We start from the raw sequence: 20,530 nt of genomic DNA on the forward strand, positions 1-20,530 counted from the left end.
GAGTGTGCTGGCCACTTGGAGGTGGCCGGTGAGTGCACGGGCCAGTCGATTCGCCGATTTGGTGGCCGATGAGCGTGCGGGCCACTTGGTGGTGGCCGGTGAGCACGCGGACCACTTGGAGCTGGCTGACGAGTGCACGGGCCACTTGGAGGTGGCCGATGAGTGCACGGGCTAGTCGGTTCGCCGTTTTGCTTCATGCGCTCATCGGCGTCGGATAATCCTCTTAGATTCGGATAATGACGCTCGTCGTCTTCTCTCTGTCTCGAGCTGTGTGTGGACACCTATAGGTATTTTTAGACGTCTACAGATACCCCCTCCAAAGTATTTCAGACTCATTCTTTTATAGAAGAGTCTGGAATGCTTTGGATAAGATAGGTCCTTTCCTCAATCTCGTAGAGGGACCCGTGAACTGCTTTAATTTTTAACTTTTTCAGCCTTCAGTCTATTCAGTATCTTATCGAATAGATAAAATTCTTCCGGCGCTACGTTTATCGTCTGACCGTTGTTAAAATCTTGAACTGAAATTAGTGTGTAAGTTTCTGAACTTGGCTCGTGTCATTGAGTTGACTTTGAACTGATCATCTTTGTCGGAAGTTTGTACCCAAATGTGATTGAACTCTCCAGAATCACCTTTTAATCCAGAATTTTTCCTCAGCCTTATATTGGCGAAATTGTCGATGCGTTCACCAGCGTTAACACAGTTTATACTTGTACGTTTGTTGGAGTCTACACAGTTTAAGCTCTTAAGGCATTGGAGCATGGCGGTCCCAAATGTTAGGGGCTGCAGGACCAACTGTTAAAACTGATTCATCTGCATGTATGAACGTTGTCGGATCCTCAAGTCATGAGACCAACTAATGGAGCTGATGCGTCAATGACTCTCATATTTATAGGATTTTTGACAAACCCTCAGCCATCAACGGGTTTGATGAGCCTTTATCGACTACTGTTTGAGTCGGGCTAGTATGCGGATTATTTAAGTCCGTTCCGCATGTAATGTTGTGATAAGAGAGTTAACTCCCTTAGTGTTGCGATATTAAATACGTAGACTTTCTCTTTCTCACGGGAATAGACTACTCGGTGACGTGTGTTAGACGTAGACTTAGGATTTTTTACAAACCCTCAGCCTTCAACGGATTTGGCGTAGCTTTACCGACTACCGTTTGAGTCACGCTAGCATGCAGATTGTTTAAGTCTGTTCTGTATGTAACGTTGTGCTAAGAGAGTTAACTCTTTTAGTGCTACGATATTGAATACGTAGACTTTATTTTTCTTACGGGAATAGACTACCCGACAACGCGTGTTAGGCGCTGACTCATTCTTACTTAGGATTCAGGATAAAAGTCCCCAGACTCGAATTCTGGTGTCTTTTTCAATAGGTGAAAGACTAAACCGACAACGCGCGTTAGACGTTGACTTATCCCTACTTAGACTTCGGGATAAAATTCCCCATACGTGTAAGGTACGGATTATGATGTTATTAATAACAACCTGCCATAATATCGAATATGTGAATTTTTGTCCTTTTCACTATCAGGAACTAACCGGCAACGCGTGTTAGACGCTGACTTATCCCTACTTAGGTTTCGGGATAAAAATCCCCAGACTCGGATTCTGGTGTCTTCTTCACTCGGTGAAAGACTAAACCGGCAACGCGTGTTAGGCGTTGACTTATCCCTACTTAGGCTTTGGGATAAAGCTCACCATGCGTGTAAGACACGGATTATGGTGTTATTAATAATAACCTGCCGCAATATCGAATATGTGGGTTTTTGTTCTTTTTACGATCAAGGATAAACCGACAACGCGTGTTAGGTGCTGACTTATTCCTACTTAGGTTTCGGGATAAAATTTCCTAGATTTGGATTCTGGTGTCTTCTTCACTCGGTGAAAGACTAAACCGACAATGGTGTTAGGTGTTGACTTATCCTTACTTAGGATTCGGAAAATTTTCCATGCGTGTGAAGCATGGATTTTGGAGTTGAAAGATTGTGTCTTCTCTTGAGGTAAAGACGAACCCGATATTGGAGAGGAAGAATTTTATATTCTATCTCTAAGTCTTTTTTTAGGATAAAGACAAACCCAATACGGGAAAGGAAGAATTTTATATTCTATCTCCCGAAGCTGAAGAGAAAGAATTTTATATTCTATCTTCAGTTGCAAAAAAAACTCAAAGTAGGATCTCCACTTTAAGAATTTGGGAAGGTAAAACTAAGAGTGGGATCTCCACTCCGAGAATCGAAAATATTCAGATAATCCTAACTGTCGAAAGGTTTGATTACCGAACTAAAAGTAAATTTCTCGTTTATCGAGAGTGAATTACGGTTTTAGTTCTAACTGAAGGAAGGTTTAACCAAATGGGAGGTTTGAGACGACCCTAACTGTAGGAAGGTTTGATCGCTCGATTTGAAAGTGGACCTCTCGTTCATGGAAGGAATCGAGAGGAGATTTTAGTTGTGATCCTAAATGTACGAAGGTTTGACCAAGTAGGAGGATTGAGACGATCCTAACTTTTATAGGTTTGATCGCTTAATTTGAAAGTGGACCTCTTGTTCGTGAAAGGGATCGAGAGGAGATTTTGGTTGTGGCCCTAACTATAGGAGGTTTGACCATGTAGGCAGTGAGAGTGGGGTACCAATCACAGTGGGAGTATTAACTCGTACAAATCACTCAAAGTGGTTCCTGGTGTTAGGTGACAAATACTTAACACGGAGGGGTTTGACAGTCGTCAATGATCAAGATGTTAAAATTCCAAATACTATGTTCGGAATTTAATAATGGGAATGTTGAGTGCACAGATGCATTGGAAGTTTGAGTGGATTCAACCTAAAGGAATTTTGGTGATCCCACTGTCAATTAGTCTGATCGGTGGGGAATTTTGTGGTGGAAGACTATGAGTCGTCAAACACCAATAAGAGTTTTGTGAGGGAAAATTGATCTAACGAAATGATCGAATCTCATCTCAGCAAAAGAGTGTTCGGAAATCACAGTGGGAGTTTAGTGTTTATCACTTTGTTTGTAATGATCGGGTTATCCCTAAAAAAATTACATGTAGCATTTTTCCGGAAACTTCCGGTTACATGAATCATCTACCCCCAGCTTTCTTTGCAAAACCGGGTCTGATATTATACTTAGTTGGATGACCGGGTTATCCTTAAGAATACCAGGCATGATATTCTCCAGGAACTTCCCGTGAAAGAAAGAAAACAGTTTAGACTCATATACCTGTTAGAATTTTGAGAAGTAGTTTATACTCGTATACTCTTAGGAGTGTCGGAAGGAGCAGTTTATACTTTTATATTTGTCGGAGTCTTCATTCGACTTAATTAAACGTTATAACGCCGGCTTCAACCAAGGTTTGGATGCTATTTTTGAGAGCAAAGCAAGCCTTGGTAGGATAAAGGATCCTCCTGTGGTACTCACAATATTTTGGATCCGTATTATCGTCAGCTTCCTCCTGATTTGCGATAGGTGATAGCTTGATCTTATTGTTCTCAAGAAGGGATTCGAAAATGGTTAGAACGTCTTCGTCCTTGAAGGAGTATTCTTTTTGGAGTTTCGGATCCGAAGTCTTTGGTAGTCTCCGGGATTGCTGTTACGACGTCTGATTAACATCAATTATTGTTGCCGATGCATTCCCCTTACCATGGGAGACAAAGCTTGAGTTTGGAGGGTTAGCCGTCAGTTGGCTTCCTTCGGCTTTCTTCCTTCTAAAGAAGCGTTCGACCCGTTCTCCGTGCATATTCAACTCTTTCCAGGTATTGGACGGTCCTACTCCCATAACTTCCAACACGTCCAAAGAAAGATTGTTGTGACAGGTTTGGAGGATGAAGTCCTCTGTGATCGGATCTCGGCAGTTCATCACCTTATTCCGAAAACGCTTGACGAAGTCGTCGACCGTCTCGTCGTCTTTCTGTTTCTCATCGAAGAGTGTTCTGATTGACACATCGGTATCATCATCAAAGAAGTGAGTGAGGAACAGGTTCTCTAGGTCATCCCAGCTGTTGATGCTTCCAGGATTGAGATGACGGTACCAATCGAAGGCGGGCCTGCGAAGGGTTCTGACGAATGACCGGACCATCAATACCTCATTGCCAGAGATCATGACCAAGTAAGACTTAAAGTAGATCAGATGCTGAGTGGGCAAACCCTTCCCATCGAATGGCGTGAAGTTGGTCAGGTTGAACTTCGTCGGGTATGGTATTGAATCCCTCTCGTGGGTAAGGACACGGAATACCAGTTCTCTTTACCTCTCGAGCATACATCAGAGCGTTAATTTTGCTCTCGAGGTCCTTTATCTTTTTGTCCTCGTCCGTATCATGCTTCAGATGATTTCTGAGAGGAACAACGGGGCCACCCCCAGTATTGTTATCATTGGTGGGACAACCTCCAGCGTCGTTTTTAGTGGGACCACCCCTAGTATTTTGGTCAATAGGGGGTTGTCAGCATTGATATATTCATCCACATTTGAATCGCTAGCTGCTTGGCTAACATTGTTGCGACGACTGGATTCACCTATTTGATTCGACAAGGCTCGGATCTGTTGGTCGTGCATTTGTCTCATTTTCTGCATAGCCATTTTCATTTCGATTTTGAATGATTGCTTCTGCTTGGCTAGAGCATCCTCCACGATTTTGGCCACTTCCTCGGTGTTAATCATAAACACCTTGTGGGATTGTCCTAGGCTGGATACCGTTTTGTCAAAAGCGACTACATAGTTAGCATCTGATGCTTCATTATCCGAGAATAATCCCCTCTACATTCTCTGATAATCCCTTTGTCTAATGGTTCCCGATCGTAACCGGGTTAGATGATGCGATATGAGCGGGTCAGAATTAGAAGGTCGAATTGATTTTCCTTTATCAGCCATGTTAATCGTGACTTCTGGAAGTTCTTCATCTTGAGCAACCAATCGTTTCTTGTGGAAGCGTTTTGGTTTGGACTTAGCCATTCCGTTGGAGATCTTCTCGAATACCGAGACCTTCTGAGGAGCGGTCTTGGGACAGCTACACGCTGATAATACTATCCTGACTAGTTTGACGCACGGGCAGTGAGATTTTGTCTCTCGGGTACTTCTCTTCCGAGACTTGTTCGTACCCCCAGCCCGATAGTACAACTCGTCGGTCAGATGACCAGAGCAACCTATCGTGTGTTGGCATGATTCCTCAGGTATAACGCCGTCGTCTGACCAACACGTTTCCTTCTGATAGCTTGTCGCCTTATTAGCGTTTTTAAGAGTCACGCGTTTGAAGCTACGTTTTTGTGAGCGCGAACTCTTGACGGGCTCTTGGACTTCAATTCGCCGTCCGAGGTGGTCAAGTGCAGGGGTTTTCCCATTGTAGGAAGGCTCTGACTTGTTGCGAGAGTGTGTGCGACCCCCAGCTCGAGTGGTTGTCCGGGGTTCAGTCACCAGACCCAAGCGTTCTTTGATCGAAACCTTGCATCGATCCTCGTGCAAAGGACCCAGGTGATCCGCCATCCTCATCTTGAAATGAGACAAGTCTCCGTGGTTGTGAGGCTTCACCGGAAGTACGAGATTCATCGGGACAGGAATAGGAGCTATCAGAGACTCAAAACAGGTCGCGGGAGGTGAACCGGACACAAAGCGAACCGAACCGGCTCGGTTCAGGCGCAAACCAACCAATGGTGGCTCGGCTTTGGCCGAGCCACCATTTGGTGGCTCGGTTTTGGCTGAGCCAGCCAGGGCTGGTTCGCGAGTTCCAGGCGGTGTTCGATTTCTTTTCGACGTCGTTTCGGACTTTGGTTTCCATACTTAGCGTAGCTTTGATGGCTTCTTGATCACCTTTTTTTGCTTCAGCTTCTGCGCTTCTCGCACGAGAATTTGTGCGTACGTAATCAAGACGCGACGCTTCTGAATGCGTTCCTCGAGGGTTGAACGTGTCCATTTGACTTGGATCCATTCATTCGTTGTTGGTTTGGAGAAGAGGCCATTTGCTTGCTGTTAAAGGGGGTGGCATCTTCTGGACTTCAGATCCGCTTCGTAGCTAATCCCGTCAACTGACTCCAAAGCCTTAGCAAGTCGACGCGCAAGTCGTTGGCGCTGTTTTTGACGTGCTCTTTTCGATAAAGTTAGCGTGACTACAACGACTATCTCCTTGATTGATGAGGAGTCCAGATCTGCAGATCCGGCTTCGTTGGAGGCTGGAGGGGCGTTGCAAGGCGAGATGACAACAGTAACGGAGGCCATGATCTTCCTGTGTTTGTGAGGGGCGAATGATCTGGAGGAGGACGACAACAGATACTCCTCGAATTTCAGTTGGTCGAACTCGTACTCGACCTCCTCATCAACCGGGATCCGGATCCATGGTTGCGGCACGATAGCTTCGACAGCGAAGCTATTGACTCCCACTGTGGTTGCCAGCTTGTTTGGGTCAAAAATCGATGTTTTTATTGTTTTGTATCAATTATAACTTTAGTCGTTACAATAAACTCAAATAAACAAGAAAAGTAGAACTTTTTATAAGATCGACTTATACAATGAAAATATAAAATAGTACAACTTTTGTCAAACAGCGCAATGGACGTTTATCATCCGCTGCTTGCGTGGGAACTTCGCATGTGCCAGGGACGTTAATATCCGTAGATCGCCGCGGATCAGATCCGGTTGATAGATTAAGTTGATCAAAGCTCTTACTTTACGAAGGAAGTAATCGCAGCAGCGGTAATCTCGACCAAGAAAGATCACGATTTTTCTCGAGATTTAAGACCAAGCTTAAATCCAGAGGGATAAGGGACGGGTCTCAGATCTCTCGAACTCCACTCTTTATGCACAGGAATTCGCCAAGATCTTCTAATCCTCGCTGTAAATTCGTGGCTCCACTCTCCAATTCGGCAGCGCTTCGCCCTCTTGATCTCCAGCCCCGTGAAATGAGCCCCTAGTCTTGTATTTATAGGCTTCGGTTGGGGGGTTCAGATAAGAACAATGGATTTAACCTTATCTTTAGTTAATAAATGTGTAACCACGTTTGGGGATGATATCCAATCAGTTAGGACACTCAGAAACGAACAAATCTCGAGAGAACCCGTCAAAACCGAAAAGAACGTGTTTTCGGATCGAAACTAGCCGAACCATCGTTTGGTGGCTCGGCCTTGGTCGGGCCACCAAATGGTGGCATGGCCGAGCTACTGGCCTGGTCGAGTCGTTTTGACGTGACTCGGCTGCCAGAGGCTTTCTCGGTTTTTTGGGTTCTGACTTGTTCTGTCGTTACGCGTATTTCGTTGTTTCGTTGACTTGTACACTGTTTTGATGGCCGATGAGCGTGCGGGCCATTTGGTGATGACCGGTGAACACGCGGGCCAATTGGAGCTAGCTGACGAGTGCACAGGCCACTTGGAGGTGGCCGGTGAGTGCACGGGCTAGTCGGTTCGCCGATTTGGTGGCCGATGAGCGTGCAGGCCACTTAGTGATAGCCGGTGAGCACGCGGGGCACTTGGAGTTGGCTGACGAGTGCACGGGCCACTTGGAGGTGGCCGGTGAGTGCACGGGTCAGTCGGTTCGCCGTTCCGCTTCATGCGCTCGTCGGCGTCAAATAATCCTCTTAGACTCGGATAACGACGCTCGTCGTCTTCTCTCTGTCTTAAGCTGTGTATGGACACCTATAGGTATTTTTAGACGCCTACAATGAGCTATCTCCTAAGTCGAGTTAACCATTTATCATATCTCTCTTAATTTCTTACAACCAAATTCTTTTAGGTCTTCCTCTGACCCCTTAGGCTTTAGGCTCCATAATTACTATAGTCTTATCACTCCTCCTGCTTGTGCATTTAGTGGCCTTTGTTGTATGTAATCAAACCATCTCCATTGATTCTCTCTCATTTTATCCTCCATGGGAGAAACCTCTAATCTCCTACAAATGCATTCATTTCTATCTACTATTGTATATTCACAAAACAATTGAAATATTGTCACTTTTGCTACACTCATCTTTTGTCGATGTTGTTTTGCTATTGTCCAACATTTTGATCCATAAAAGCATTATTGGTCTTATAAATGTCGTATAGAATTTTCCCATCAATGTCATAGGCATTCTATATTCACATAAAATTCGAGAAGCATTTCTCAATTTTAACCACCTTGATTTGATTTGATGAACAACATCATCCACAACCTCACCATCATGATGAATAATTGATCCTAAGCAAGGAAAGCGATTACTTTAGATATTTATTGGCTCATAACTAAAACTATGAGAAAATTATACGTCATCAACATATAGGAATTCTTTTATGGAATGAAGTCTTGGAAGCAGTATTCCACAAGAAAACTTAGTTTTACTGACAAAGAATTTACAACTTCTGGATGTCCTGTTGCTAAAAATATACATAATTCTCTGCGTTATTCACTTAAGATTTAACCATTTAATTAGTCATATCAAACTAATAACTACTTCAGCTTAAGAAATCTTAGATGAAGTTAACTAATTTTATAGTTGACCAATAAATCAATAAACTTAAAAAAATGTGTTAACAATGATACTTAATTGAACAAAAATGATGCAGGATAACAAGCAAGTCTATATACCTTGGAGCTAAAGAAGGCTTCATTGATTGGAAGTATGTAACCAATGTTTGGTACATGACATAATTCCCACTATATTTTGAAGACCATGATAGATAAGCAACAGCTATAGTTAATGGCAAAATAATACAAATGCCAACAATTCCAAGTAAGACAACTCCACCAGAGGATCCATAACTGTTCATTAGGAAGTAAGGTAAAGCAATCCCCATTCGGAACCCCTGAACCAATATCTCATCAGATTAAAAACTTATGCAAAGATTAAATGGTATTTAGAGAAAACAAAAACCTATCAGTATGAGTATATTCTGCTATAAAGAATTTTCAATACCTGTCGGCCATCTGGGTGACCATATTTTTGGTAGTTCTCACGAGAAACTGGATCGGTCAATGCTTGATATGCTTTTGATATAAAGCTCACAAAATAGTTGTGTGCCTCTGAAACAATAGAATACACTGTAAGTTTTGCAGTATACGGAGGTTTAGCCACTGCATTCAAGCAGAAATGTGGAAGAATATGTGAGAAATTATCAACCTGGTTCAGGATTTTTGTCAGGATGGTACAAAATGGAGAGTTTCCTATATGCCTTCTTTATTTCTGAGTCTGAAGCACCCGGATCTAGCCCAAGAATACTAAATGGTTCAAATGCTTGTATCTGCAGAGCAATAATATAAGACAATAAGTCAAAAGGAAAATCAGATAATACATCAGTTACAGATTTAAGAATTAGTAGATGATACTCTAAACCGCAAATTAGCATTGGTTAGGAAAGACTGGTATGCAGATTGCAATATTTCCCTTTCCTACTCAGTGGTTATTTTATAATTCATATTTCAAATATAAAATGACAAAGACACAAATAGAATATAGCTTTGGCATGATAACCAAATACAATACAAAACTATAACTGTTGACAAAGCGCAAGACACAACTCTTTTCCCCCCATGCGATATGTGCAGCCTTTTGAGAAAATGAAATCTTGGAGAGAAACAAGTATTTTCTGGTATACCTCATAGCTTGTATGTGTAATGTGATAAACTATTATCACCACAAATGCCCAAAGCAGAAGAAATGCCACATTACTACAAGTTGAGATGGTTGAGATCTGCATAAGAAAAAGTATGAAATGTAGACAGTTACAGACTATTTTATCAAAATGGCATGGTTCTTTGTCTGTGCGAGAAAAAACAAATAACTAGTAGCAAACTAACCCTCTTGAATATGGACTTCCGGCACTTCCTTGAATGAGAACAGAGACTGCATTGGCAATGAATTGTCTTTGCCTTTCTAGTAATTGTATTAAGTAACTTGAAAAAAGTGTGAGGCACCAAAGGGATTGCCAACATACTTAATATAAAAAAGGGATAAAGGGCGCTAGAGTCCTCCGAAGCAGCCATTGATGCTTTTAGAAGATGGTCAGATGTAAACTAGTTAGATCTGTAAAAGAGGTTAAAGGATGTCATTCATAAATACACCCAGTAAACAAATGTCTAGATAGAAGAAAAAAAAGTGATGCAAGATGGGAAGAAAAATAAATCGAAATTTAAAAACTATAACAAACAAATGCAAGTCAAATGGTTACCATTTCTCAATTTATAATTGCTGATATTATTGAGTAAGATAAATCAAATAGGTGCGGTTAGACAAACTAGTTAAATTGGGTGCTCATATTATGCCTGTTAATGTGGCCCTTGTCCATGTCGTGCGCTGACATCTACTGAACAATACAGAAACAACAACAAAAGTTCTAATCTAAATTTTTAAGATAAAACAAATGAGTTCATTTTTCTCCATTCAGTTCTATTAAGATTTCTCTCTTCTGTTAATTAACCATTACTATATTCTTAATTTCCTATATCCAAGTTCTTTTATTCTTAATTTCCTATATCCAAGTTCATTTAGGCCTACTTGTAGTCCTGATTGCTTCTTGTGACCCATTTCTCTTCCTAATTGTATATACGCTTGTTCATCTCAGCTTTCTTATAATTCATACACTTAATATTTTGCCATGTTATTTCTAAACTATCAAATATCAGCATTCACAATCATTAATCATTGATAGTATAGAGGATTTTTTTTCATGAGTATTCTATGATCACATAAAACTCAAGTAGCAGTTCTCCTCTTCAACCATACTGCTTTTTTTTCCTTTGATCTTCATTGATCTCATTATTTTGATGATTGATCCATTCCAAAAATGAAAATGATCATTTGGATGTATTTCCTGACAATCAATCCACGCTCGCTACTTTTCTACATTTTTTCCGAACGATCAAGTCAACAAATAGAAAAAAAAGATAATGTTATGTCCAAAATAATAAAAAAACACAATTTGGATGGAAAATGAAAACGATAGAGTGCCCAAGGCATGTACTAGTTATGGGTGTGTGCCATGATCATTAGAAGCACCCTAATCAAAAATTAAAAGGGATTTGAAATTAACATAACTTCGCAAAATAGTTTAATTGCCTCTTACTACTACCTGGACTAGATGTAACACCATCTATGACCCACTGCATGATTAAATCTAAAATGTCAGAAGCTCACAACATCAAAGTCAGGCCCGAGTTTAAACTACAGAATTGAGAAAAATAAAGTAAAATGGGCATACACAGCCATCAATCCTCGAAACGTGTTTTCGTATACTTTTTATCCTATAACCATAAGGCATGTGAATCTTGATTGTGACTTGTTTATTTGTTTGGAAAACATGTGCACCCTAGGGATAGTTGAATCAGAAAAGACAAAATGAAAAAAACTATTGATTAACGTATCTCGTTGGTGTTTAAGAAAATGGCACATGACAAGCATTCTATGAACGTAAAGTTAGATTAGAACTAGGTGGAAAGAGTATATTCTTCTGCCAATTAGAAAACAATTGAACCATACTCTGCATAGTATCCATTAATTAACAATATAGCAATGCGGACTTATAACCATAAAGAAATATCTGAGAAAAAGAGCTAACTTCCAATTCTCACGAGGGGATATTACCCCCAAAAAAAAAAGACTAAAAAAATGAAAGTGAATACCCCGCTATACAGAAAATGTAGATGTATAGAATCCTAAATAAAGCCTTGGTCTACAGGTAACTAGTACTCGAAACTTTAATTAAAAATATAAATAGGAGGCCATAGGTCATAGCATTTAGCCTAAATATGGCTAAAGATAAATTTCTAACCCTAAATTCTTGAATTCAACATAAATTACCATTACAATTTAGAATTTTAGAATTGCAAATTAGCTCAATGAATCAATCTTAAGCCTTGCAGAGGTACTTATCCCTAATTTTTTTGCATAATTCAAGGCAATGGTATTGAAAAAAATTCATGTTGGTACAAAGAAATTAACCCAAAAAAAAATTTCTTCAAGAAACTCATAGGCTTTTAAGGAAAATTCTCCTAAATTTTCAATCATGAATAATTTTATCAAGTAAACAAATATTAAGGGTCATACCTTTTCTCAATATTAGGACGAAAAAATAATCTCAGATGCCTTTTTTGCTCTATTTCTTGTGATTGTTAAAACAAAAAGAAGAAGAAGGAGGAGGAGAATTTAAGAGGATTTAAAACGGTAGAAAATTAGTCCTCTTGCATGTCTTTTTTCTCTCTTTCTCCCTCTCTAAAACCTCTCTGTGGGCTTATCGGGTTGCGGACCTAAGATCCGTTATGAAATTTATTGCAGATTATATGCTCGGATCCGTTACATCTGCTCATCTAAAGGTGCAATGAATTTGACTTTTTTGGGTTTTTCATTCATAAATACAGACTTTTAGCCTAATAATTTACTTTTTAAAGCCACCTGCTTTCAAAATCATTCTAAATATCCAAAATATCATTATATGCTAAACTATTTTTAAAATCGGTATGGATCTAAGTTGCTACGTTAATGTGTATAAGTTGCTGTGGTGTACCAGTAGCTATATTCGAACATAAGTTGTTGCAGGTATTTGATGTATCGGTAGATATAATTTTGTTTAAAAATAATATAATATTTCAGTCTTAAGAATGATTTTGGATGTGGGTTGATTGAAATAAAGTCGGTACAGAACTTTTGGTTTATATAGGAAAACCCCTGATATTTTTGCTAATAGTGAGCCTTATACTGATATTTTTGCTAATAGCGAGCCTTATATGGTAGAAGATTGTTTAACATAAAATTTGATATTACTTCTACATTAGTACAATTTGAAAATTAGACTCCTCAAAAAATAAATTAAAAAAAAAGACAAATTTCCACCTAGATCCCCTTGAGGTTACCATTTATAACACAAGCACCCTTCCTCGAAAACTTTCTCTATGAGAAAATGAAGCTTCTTCAATTTATAATCCTTTTAAGTTTCATTAATAAGTTCTCAAAATGTTTGATTAATAAGGTTGTAATTGAGTTTTTTTTTATCAGAGAAACTGTTGGTGCAATGCCCTTGTATAATATGAGGGATTATAACGCTTGACTTTAGCAATAAATTTAAAGAATTTTATAAGATTTATTGGAAAATTATTTAAAAATTTTGGGAAAAGGAATTTGGGAAGATATTAAATATAGGTTATTAAACTAGAGGATATTAAATAGAGGTTATTAAACTAGAAGATACTAAATAAAGGTTAGTAAACTATCTTTCCACTAGTAGAAAAACGACCAATCTAGACGGAAAAACTTTCCGTCTAGGTTGAATCAAACTAGACAGAAATTTTTCGTCTAGGTTGATCCGTCTAGATTGGGTCAAACTAGATGGAAAATTCAGTCTAGTTTGACAAACGAGACGAAAAATACAACCTAGACAGAATTCCGTCTAGGTTGCCTAGGGCCATTATTTCAGCCCAATACCTCCCCTTCTCTCAATTACCTCCCCCCTCCCCCACCCTCTCTTCTTTACTCTCCCTCCTCCCCTTCCTGACCCCGCTCCCGGACTCTCCCTCCTCGCATCGGGCCCTCTTCCGCCGCCAATAACCCTCCCTACCCGCCCCCGACCCCTTACGGCCCCTCCCCTCCCGAGCACCCTCCCCTCCCCCTCCCGAGCCCCCCTCCCTCCCCCTCGCAGCCCCCTCCCCCGAGTCCCCCTTCACTCCTCCCTCCCCCCTCGACACGCCCCTCTCCCCCTTCCCCTTCCCCTCGGCCAGCCCTCCCCCTTCCCCCCTCCTCCATTCGCGACCCCTAGCCCCCTCCCCTTCCCCTCCCACCTTCCGACCGCCCCCTAGCCCCTCCCCCCTAGCCCCCTCCCCCCTTCCCTCCCCTCCCCCCCCCGAGCCCCTTCACCCTGGCAGCCCTCCCCTTTCCCCCACCTTGGCAGCCCCCTTCCCTAATTTTCCAGCAGGCTAATCGTGATCACTGATGTGTCCATTGTTTCATCTGCTTAAAAGATATGATTTTTCTACTGAGCTTTAGAATTTTTAATTTTTTTATTATTTATTGTTAAATTTAGTTTAAAAACCCTAATTTATGATTAAAAAATAAACGAGTTCAATTCTGAAAACCCTAAGTCAACTACATGTTAATTCATTTGAACAACACTAGTAATCATATTTTTTTAAACACTTATAAACCCTAACTCATTTAAGTTTCATTCGTGCTATAAGTAGGTGTGATTATTTAAGTTTGTGATGTGAAAATATGTGAAATAATTTTTTTTTAAAATAGAGTGATATATAACACATTATAATTTTTTATAATGTGTTATAATCCAATTTAGGTGAATAAAAAAATAACGTTATCCCTAGACTTCCGTCCAATAATTACATCCAATTCTTTGAACTTATAATATATAATATACGACTCAGATTTGGGTAGGAGACGAAGTTTTCTCCTGAAAATGAGCGTTTATTTTATATTATAGGAATAAAAAATTAGTACTGAAATTCGTAATTATTGGATCTGTCCTTCTCGGACGGGTTAGGAATATAGTTGCGCATACATCCAACTTTGTATACTTTGTATATTTTCATTCTTAAAAGTTTTGGCAGCATGTAGTCGTTGTTCTCTGTGTACAATAAGCGTATGTTGTTCTGCATTTCGGGTTATTGCTGATACGCATAATAACATCCGCACAGTATACAGGGAGAACAGCGGGTAGGTGCTGCCGAAATTTTCAAGAATTGAAAATATACAAAGTATATGAAGTTGGATGTAAGCACTACTATATTCTTAATGGATAGAAGCCTTCCTATGACAGCCGCTAGATTAGTGTAATTAGTTTCTAATTACGTTTTATATATATTTCATATAGATAAATATTCATATTGTTAAATGATATATGAACGTATGTTTGATGTGTGTTGAATGTATAAGTGTCATGGATGTATTAGTAGTTGTGAGACTAATCGTATTTAATAACTATATATAATTTACAGATAAGGATAATTCCTGACAAATCATGGATAAATATCCCTAGGCATCATAGATTTCGTGACACACGATACAAGGAGGGATGTGAAGCCTTCATGCGTTATGCGAAAATGAATCCGAGAAATTTAAGAAGCGGTGCTATGTATTGTCCTTGTTGTAGGTGTAGGAATTTGAAGCTGCTGAATAGAAATGATATACGGATTCACCTAATAAAATCAGGTTTTGATGAGAAATATAAATATTGGAACTGGCATGGGGAAGGTATCACTGAAGATGAGGATCCAAATATGCGTGTTGGTACATCCGATGACCAACAAATAGATGACACAGAAACAATGTTGAATGATATTTTTCCTCGACCTACAGAATATGATGTTGATGATAATGTTGAGGATGATATTGGAGATAAAAGTGAAGATGATATCGAAGTTGAAGCTGAAGAGGTAGGAGATGTCAAAAGTGTCGAAAATATTAATGATATGCAATCTTCCACAGAAATAAAGCGAATAATGGAGCTACTAGAAGATAGTGAAAAGGACTTATATGAGGGATGTACCGAGTACTCCGGATTTTCATTTATACTGAAACTCCTACATATTAAGACACTTAGCGGTATGTCAGATAATTATTTTGAAATGCTTCTTGATTTGCTTTGGACTGTAATCCCTGGAGGAGAGAATAGCATACCCCAAACAACTTATCAAGCTGAGAAGATTGTCGCTGCTCTGGGTCTAGATTATGTATTTTGTACCACAAAGCTAATAAAGACCTTCAAGAGTGTCCGACATGTGGAGTTTCTAGGTGGAAGTAGGGCACAAATTCTTCAACAAGGATTACAACGGAGACAGGGATAACACAGAAGAAAATTCCAGCCAAGGTGCTTCGACATTTTCCATTGGCTCCTAGATTGCGAAGATTGTACATGAACAAGGAAACGACAAAGAATATGAGGTGGCACAAGGAAGATCGAGTAGACGATGGTAAATTGAGATATCCTGCTGATGCTTTAGTATCTTCTTTCAGCTACCTTACTAGCAAAATCTTAAAATCTGACACAACTTAGATGTTAGGCATATTGAGAAAAATATATGTGATAACATAGTATCAACTCTCCAACAAGATGCAAACAAGTCGAAGGATGACCTACGGGCGCGCCAAGATCTGACTGCTTTGAATATCCGAAATGATTTACAAGCTCAAGACGTTGGCCTTAAAAAATTAAAGTTGCATCTGTCTTGTGTTACAATATCAAATGAGCAGATGCAATGAGTTTGTGAAATTCTCAAATCGGAAAAGTCGCCGGATGGTTACTCTGCTAACATTTCAAATAATGTCCAGGTGAAAGAGAGAAAACTCTTAGGTCTGAAGACACATGATTATCATATTTTTCTCCATCAATTGCTCCCTGTTGTAATCCGTAACAATATGGAGAAAGAAGCATCGAAGATTATTATTGAGTATTGTGGATTTTTCAGAAAATTATGCTCTAAAGTCATAGATGATTGAGTATTGTGGATTTTTCAGAAAATTATGCTCTAAAGTCATAGATGTAGATGAATTTAAAAAACTTGAAGCCGATGTCCGAGTTACTCAATTATGCTCTAAAGTCATAGATGTAGATGAATTTAAAAAACTTGAAGCCGATGTCCGAGTTACTCTATACAATATGGAAGTAATATTTCCTCCTTCATTTTTTACAATTATGGTCCATCATACCCAGCATCTTGCAAGAGAGGCTAGAATCGCCGGTCCTGTTACTTATCTTTGGATGTATCCGATTAAAAGGTAATTTATGATTTTTATTATATTTATTAATTGTATATGCGTTTTTAAAATTACCGTGCTAATAATTAACTTTTATGATTCTAAGATACTTGGGCTGCATCAAAAACAATGTTCGTAATCGAGCTCGTCCCGAGGGCTCGATAGCTGAAGGATACGTGGCTAACAAATGCTTTGTGTTTGCATCACGTTACATGCGCAAGAAGAAACCACATCTCAAGCACCTCATAAGGAGAGGAAGCGTGAAAAATATCTGAGATCTCTCTTAGATCAAATTCATGCATATGTGCTGGAAAACCTTGATATGTTCGCAGACTATCAAAGGTAACAAATAAAATAAGTAATATAGATGAGAAATATTCATTTTACATATAGTTTATCAATACAAACTTATATATTGTTTATATAGGCGACATCTGGAGAAGCTTAAGAATGAAACAACCGGTAGGAATGCAGCGCACAATATTCAGAAAAGACATAAGAAAGAATTTTCTGATTGGTTAAGAATTGATGTAAGTGTTTTACAATTAATTATTGAACATTCATAATATAACATCACCTAAATATTCTCAAATTGTTTGTCTTAGGTTAAAAAATGACTTCTTGATGATACTACATTACCAGATAAAATTATTATCCATGCACAACGTCCTTATCACGAAGTGAGACGTTATAATGAGCATTTGGTCAATGGATATAAATTTCGAACGCTAGAGACCGATGATAGGAGGGTAACTCAGAACAGTGGGGTCATGGGCTTGTTTGCTCAAGAATGTTTTTCAAGTATAAGAGATCAGAATCCAATTCTAGCTAACATACTATATTATGGCCAATTAGAAGATATTGTTGAGGTAATTTATGGGTTTGGTAAACCAAAACAATGTACTTACACGATGTTCAAGGTTCGGTGGTGTCCTGCAAAAAAGCAAAATGACAATTATGGATTTACACTAGTCAATCTTCACCGAGAAGTATATACAGATGAGAAATTCATTTTCACAGAACAAGCTGATCAGTGCTTCTTTGTGAAAGATCCGAATGTCATGTCTGATTGGGTGGTTTTGTACAAGGAGCCAAGATCTGTTGTTCTTCCTAATAACAATGAAAAAATATTGAAGAAAGTGAAGATTATTATAATGAACCAATTGGGTCATCTGATGATGTTTGGCAAGAATTCTCTTACACACAGAATGTGGCGCTGGATGTAGGTATGAACTATATATGTTACACCACATTATCGATTTTTAACTTATCATAATAAAAACAATAATGCATTTCATAATAACATATCTCATGAGCATGTATACAATTTTTTCTTAACAATTGTCTTTATTAAATTTGCAGATGAGGAGGGTGAGGAGGCTCTTGGACCTAGAGGGTGATCGATCACGGAGTATCACCCCAGGTAGTGGTGCTGATGATACTCTATCATCTCCGGATGCAGGTATAAAAATTAACTAATAATTTAATATATTTTATAAATTTTTAGTTATCTAGCTCATAGTGTTCATTTGTTGTAGATGCGGGATATTCATCACCCGGCCCCTCTGATGCAGCACCAGAACCATCCCCCGACGCAGGTATTCAATATTTAATAATTGATAATGGTCAATTAAAATTTTATATTAATGATTCTCCTTTCTTATGTAGGTGCTTCTTGGACCCGACATATCCATCATATACATTCCATACTGACTTACGGCCGAAGACACAGGACTATCTCAGTTTACCCTTACCTCCGGATTCTCATAAGTCCAAGGCTGACTCAAGGAAGTACCACCCACGTGCTGCGAGAAAGTTAGAGGAAATGCTTCCTATGTTGGAGACTAGGAAAGCTGATGCACTTGCAGCAAAAGAAAGAGAGATAATGAATGGTAAATTGTATAAATACTTTAAGTTTTCACATTTATATATTATATGATATGTTATCATGTTATTATTATAGGCGCTAAGAGAGATCGCGTAGAGAACAGACGTGGCAGAGGTAAGCCTGAATCTAAACAACCGCCAAGAGGAATGAGAGCGATAATTCGGTGGAATAGTTTTAATTTGCCCGTTGGTCCTTGGTTGACCCGATTGAATGCATATATTGGGGTTCTCGTGCGTAGAACGACTATTATCAACCCTTATTTTCATTTTCGAGAATTACCATGGACCGCATACGAGGCGATATGGACTGAGCTTAATTATCAACCCTTATTTTCATTTTCGAGAATTACCATGGACCGCATACGAGGCGATATGGACTGAGCTTATGGTAAGTGCATATTGTTTTAGATTTTTATTTATTAATAATTAGTAATTGATATTAAATTGTTCTTACTAAATGTGTATGTAAATCTACAGGACTGCTTCTGCCTTGAGGCCTTTGAGGGGGCTTGGAATTATGTGTTTAATGTCAAGGTTGAAGCGGTCCTCAAACAATGGAGGCATGAGATCAAACATGAAACCTATGACAGGTATGAGGAGGACTGGCAGAGGTTTTTAAACATCGATGACCGAGTTGACGAGATTCATTTCACGGCTCTCCTCATGTATTGGGACAGCGATGCCGCCAAGGTTAGTTTCATAAAAATTACTTTATAATTTTAAGATATTATTTCATTGCATAATTACAGTTTTTTAAAAAATAAATCCACGAAGGGGTCAAAAAAATAGAAGAAAGAAGCTGCATGACCACCACTTGGGCTCACACTCCTATGCCAATCTGGAGGATATTTATTGTCAGGATACGGTATATGTCATTTAAAGCTTTAAAAGATCTTAATGCTTAGTATGATTATGAAATCTTATAATTTATAATATGACAAGGAAAATCATTAATGCCGATACACTTGAGGGAAAAAGCGGCGTATGGTACTTTCTGTGATAGATATAGGGGTGATGAGAAGAATCGGGATAAGAGCAATGGAAATCTCGAGTTGGTGGTGAGCCTTATACATATATTGAGTAGTATTATTAATTCTATTTTGTTGTTAACATTATGAGGAAACGAGAACACAATATTTTGTTGTTAACATTATGAGGAAACGAGAACACAAATAATATGGTCATTACCTTGAATTAACTATAAATTTGTGCTTTAGGAGGGATAGAACACAAATAATATGGTCATTACCTTGAATTAACTATAAATTTGTGCTTTAGGAGGGATTTGAGGCTACATCCAAGGAGGCTGCATCTGTGTACATTTCGCAGGATGAGGAACAAACCGAGCCGGACCCTCACATGCTTTCTGCAGAGGAGAACATCAATCTCACACAGAACCTGAAGGAATTCCGTCTAGTTCGCTTCAATCTAGACGGAAGCAAAATAAACGGACCTAACTAGATAGAATTCCGTCTAGTTAAACTAACCTAGACGGGATTTGGATCAACCTAGACGGAAATTTTCGTCTAGGTTGCTCGTTTTTCTACTAGTGTTCGCTACACCAATTGGTTAGTTATAGTTTATACTCTAATTTTGCAGAGACCCACCAATATAATTACATTAGGCCTCCTATACCTTTCAAAATGCCTTTCTATATTCTTTTCAAGTTCTAATTTATTGGGGCTATCTGCAAAATGCAGAAACTTGCTCTGGGTTGTTCTGGAAAATGCAAAGGTTATTGGAGATTTAGCGCGATTTTGAAAGTTATAGGGGCTGTACTGCATGATATGAAGTGACTTTTTATATGTTAAATGAGTGGATATAAAGTTTGGTGGACACACTATTCACTATCCACTTAAGTTGACACAAGTTCTACTCTATATATATATTCTTCCCCACAATATAAACCAAGTTTTAATATCATATATATAAGCCACCCCAAAACAAGCATTACCTACAGCTAGCGGAGCCTCGACTTGGAGCTTGTTTCTTTTATA

The 20,530-nt window shown here is 39.0% G+C and overlaps 1 protein-coding gene across 3 annotated transcripts in view; it reads right to left on the minus strand.

The window, feature by feature from the left end:
• The window catches only part of LOC109826474 (dnaJ protein ERDJ2-like), a 30,082-nt gene extending 17,966 nt beyond the window's left edge, over nt 1–12,116 (minus strand). For all 3 annotated transcript variants that reach the window (XM_020393516.1, XM_020393512.1, XM_020393506.1), the window contains exons 1-6: nt 11,997–12,116; nt 9,752–9,977; nt 9,550–9,645; nt 9,075–9,195; nt 8,871–8,977; nt 8,543–8,760 (exon numbers count right to left, since the gene is read on the minus strand). In XM_020393516.1, coding sequence (XP_020249105.1) covers nt 8,543–8,760; nt 8,871–8,977; nt 9,075–9,195; nt 9,550–9,645; nt 9,752–9,937 — 728 coding nt within the window. In that variant the 5' untranslated portion in view covers nt 9,938–9,977; nt 11,997–12,116. The remainder of the gene's footprint in view (nt 1–8,542; nt 8,761–8,870; nt 8,978–9,074; nt 9,196–9,549; nt 9,646–9,751; nt 9,978–11,996) is intronic.

This window comes from Asparagus officinalis, chromosome 1 (genome assembly GCF_001876935.1).
Source record: "Asparagus officinalis chromosome 1, Aspof.V1, whole genome shotgun sequence".
In the NCBI taxonomy this organism is placed as follows: domain Eukaryota; kingdom Viridiplantae; phylum Streptophyta; class Magnoliopsida; order Asparagales; family Asparagaceae; genus Asparagus; species Asparagus officinalis.